Source organism: Chaetura pelagica, unplaced genomic scaffold (assembly GCF_000747805.2).
Source record: "Chaetura pelagica isolate M959 unplaced genomic scaffold, ChaPel_1.0 scaffold316, whole genome shotgun sequence".
NCBI lineage: Eukaryota > Metazoa > Chordata > Aves > Apodiformes > Apodidae > Chaetura > Chaetura pelagica.
The window spans coordinates 2206577-2207246 of record NW_009953497.1 but is presented as its reverse complement, the minus strand read 5'-3'; the positions used below and the strand labels follow the sequence as shown (position 1 = coordinate 2207246).

Here is a 670-nt window from a genome sequence, read left to right as displayed (position 1 = left end):
GGGGCCGGGTGGGCAGCGGAGGCCCAGCCTGTCCATGCACAGCCATTGGAAGAAGTCTGGGTGCTGCTGCTGCCTGGGGAGGGAGGGACAGTGTTCATTCCCCTGTCCCCACCCTGTCCCCCTCTGCCCCTGTCCCCAGACTCACTCATGGAACCACCACTGCTCCACATGGTCCTCGCTCCGCTCCAGCAGCTGGTTGCAGGTGAAGTCTGAGGGGGCACAGACACCCTCCAGCACCTCCAGCAGACGGGTCTCGCTGCAGGGATAGGGGGGTCAAGGCAGGGCCACCTCCCCCTGCAGCAGCCCTGACCCCCAGGCTCCCCCAGCTGAGGACACCCACCTGTGCTGGTACTTGGCCAGCTTCTCCTCCTCCCAGGCCGTGTTGCCCCCGCCAAACCCCTCATGCTCTGTCCGCTGCAGGCCCTGGGCATGTGGGGGAAGCACAGATGTGGGACCCTCCTCTCTGTAAGGTCACCCCTGGGCCAAGACACCCTCTCCTCAGGAACCTGCAGGGACCTGTCACCTGTCCCCTCCTCAGAGCCAAGCACTGTTCCCCCCAGGAACACCTTAGGAATACTGTGGGAAGAGTCCCACCCTCCTCTCCAGTGTCCCCCAGGCCACCCCTAACCCCGGGGCCGTGTCCCCTCCCCGCTCCCCACACCACTCCGCC

General features: G+C 66.1%; 1 protein-coding gene across 1 annotated transcript in view; it reads right to left on the bottom strand.

Moving 5' to 3' along the window:
- Window positions 1–145: 145 nt before the first annotated feature.
- IL17RE (interleukin 17 receptor E) overlaps window positions 146–670 on the bottom strand; it is a gene marked incomplete at its 3' end in the record, with an annotated part of 9568 nt that continues 9043 nt past the window's right edge. The window contains exons 17-18 of the mRNA XM_009999319.1: window positions 341–423; window positions 146–256 (exon numbers count right to left, since the gene is read on the bottom strand). Coding sequence (XP_009997621.1) covers window positions 146–256; window positions 341–423 — 194 coding nt within the window. The remainder of the gene's footprint in view (window positions 257–340; window positions 424–670) is intronic.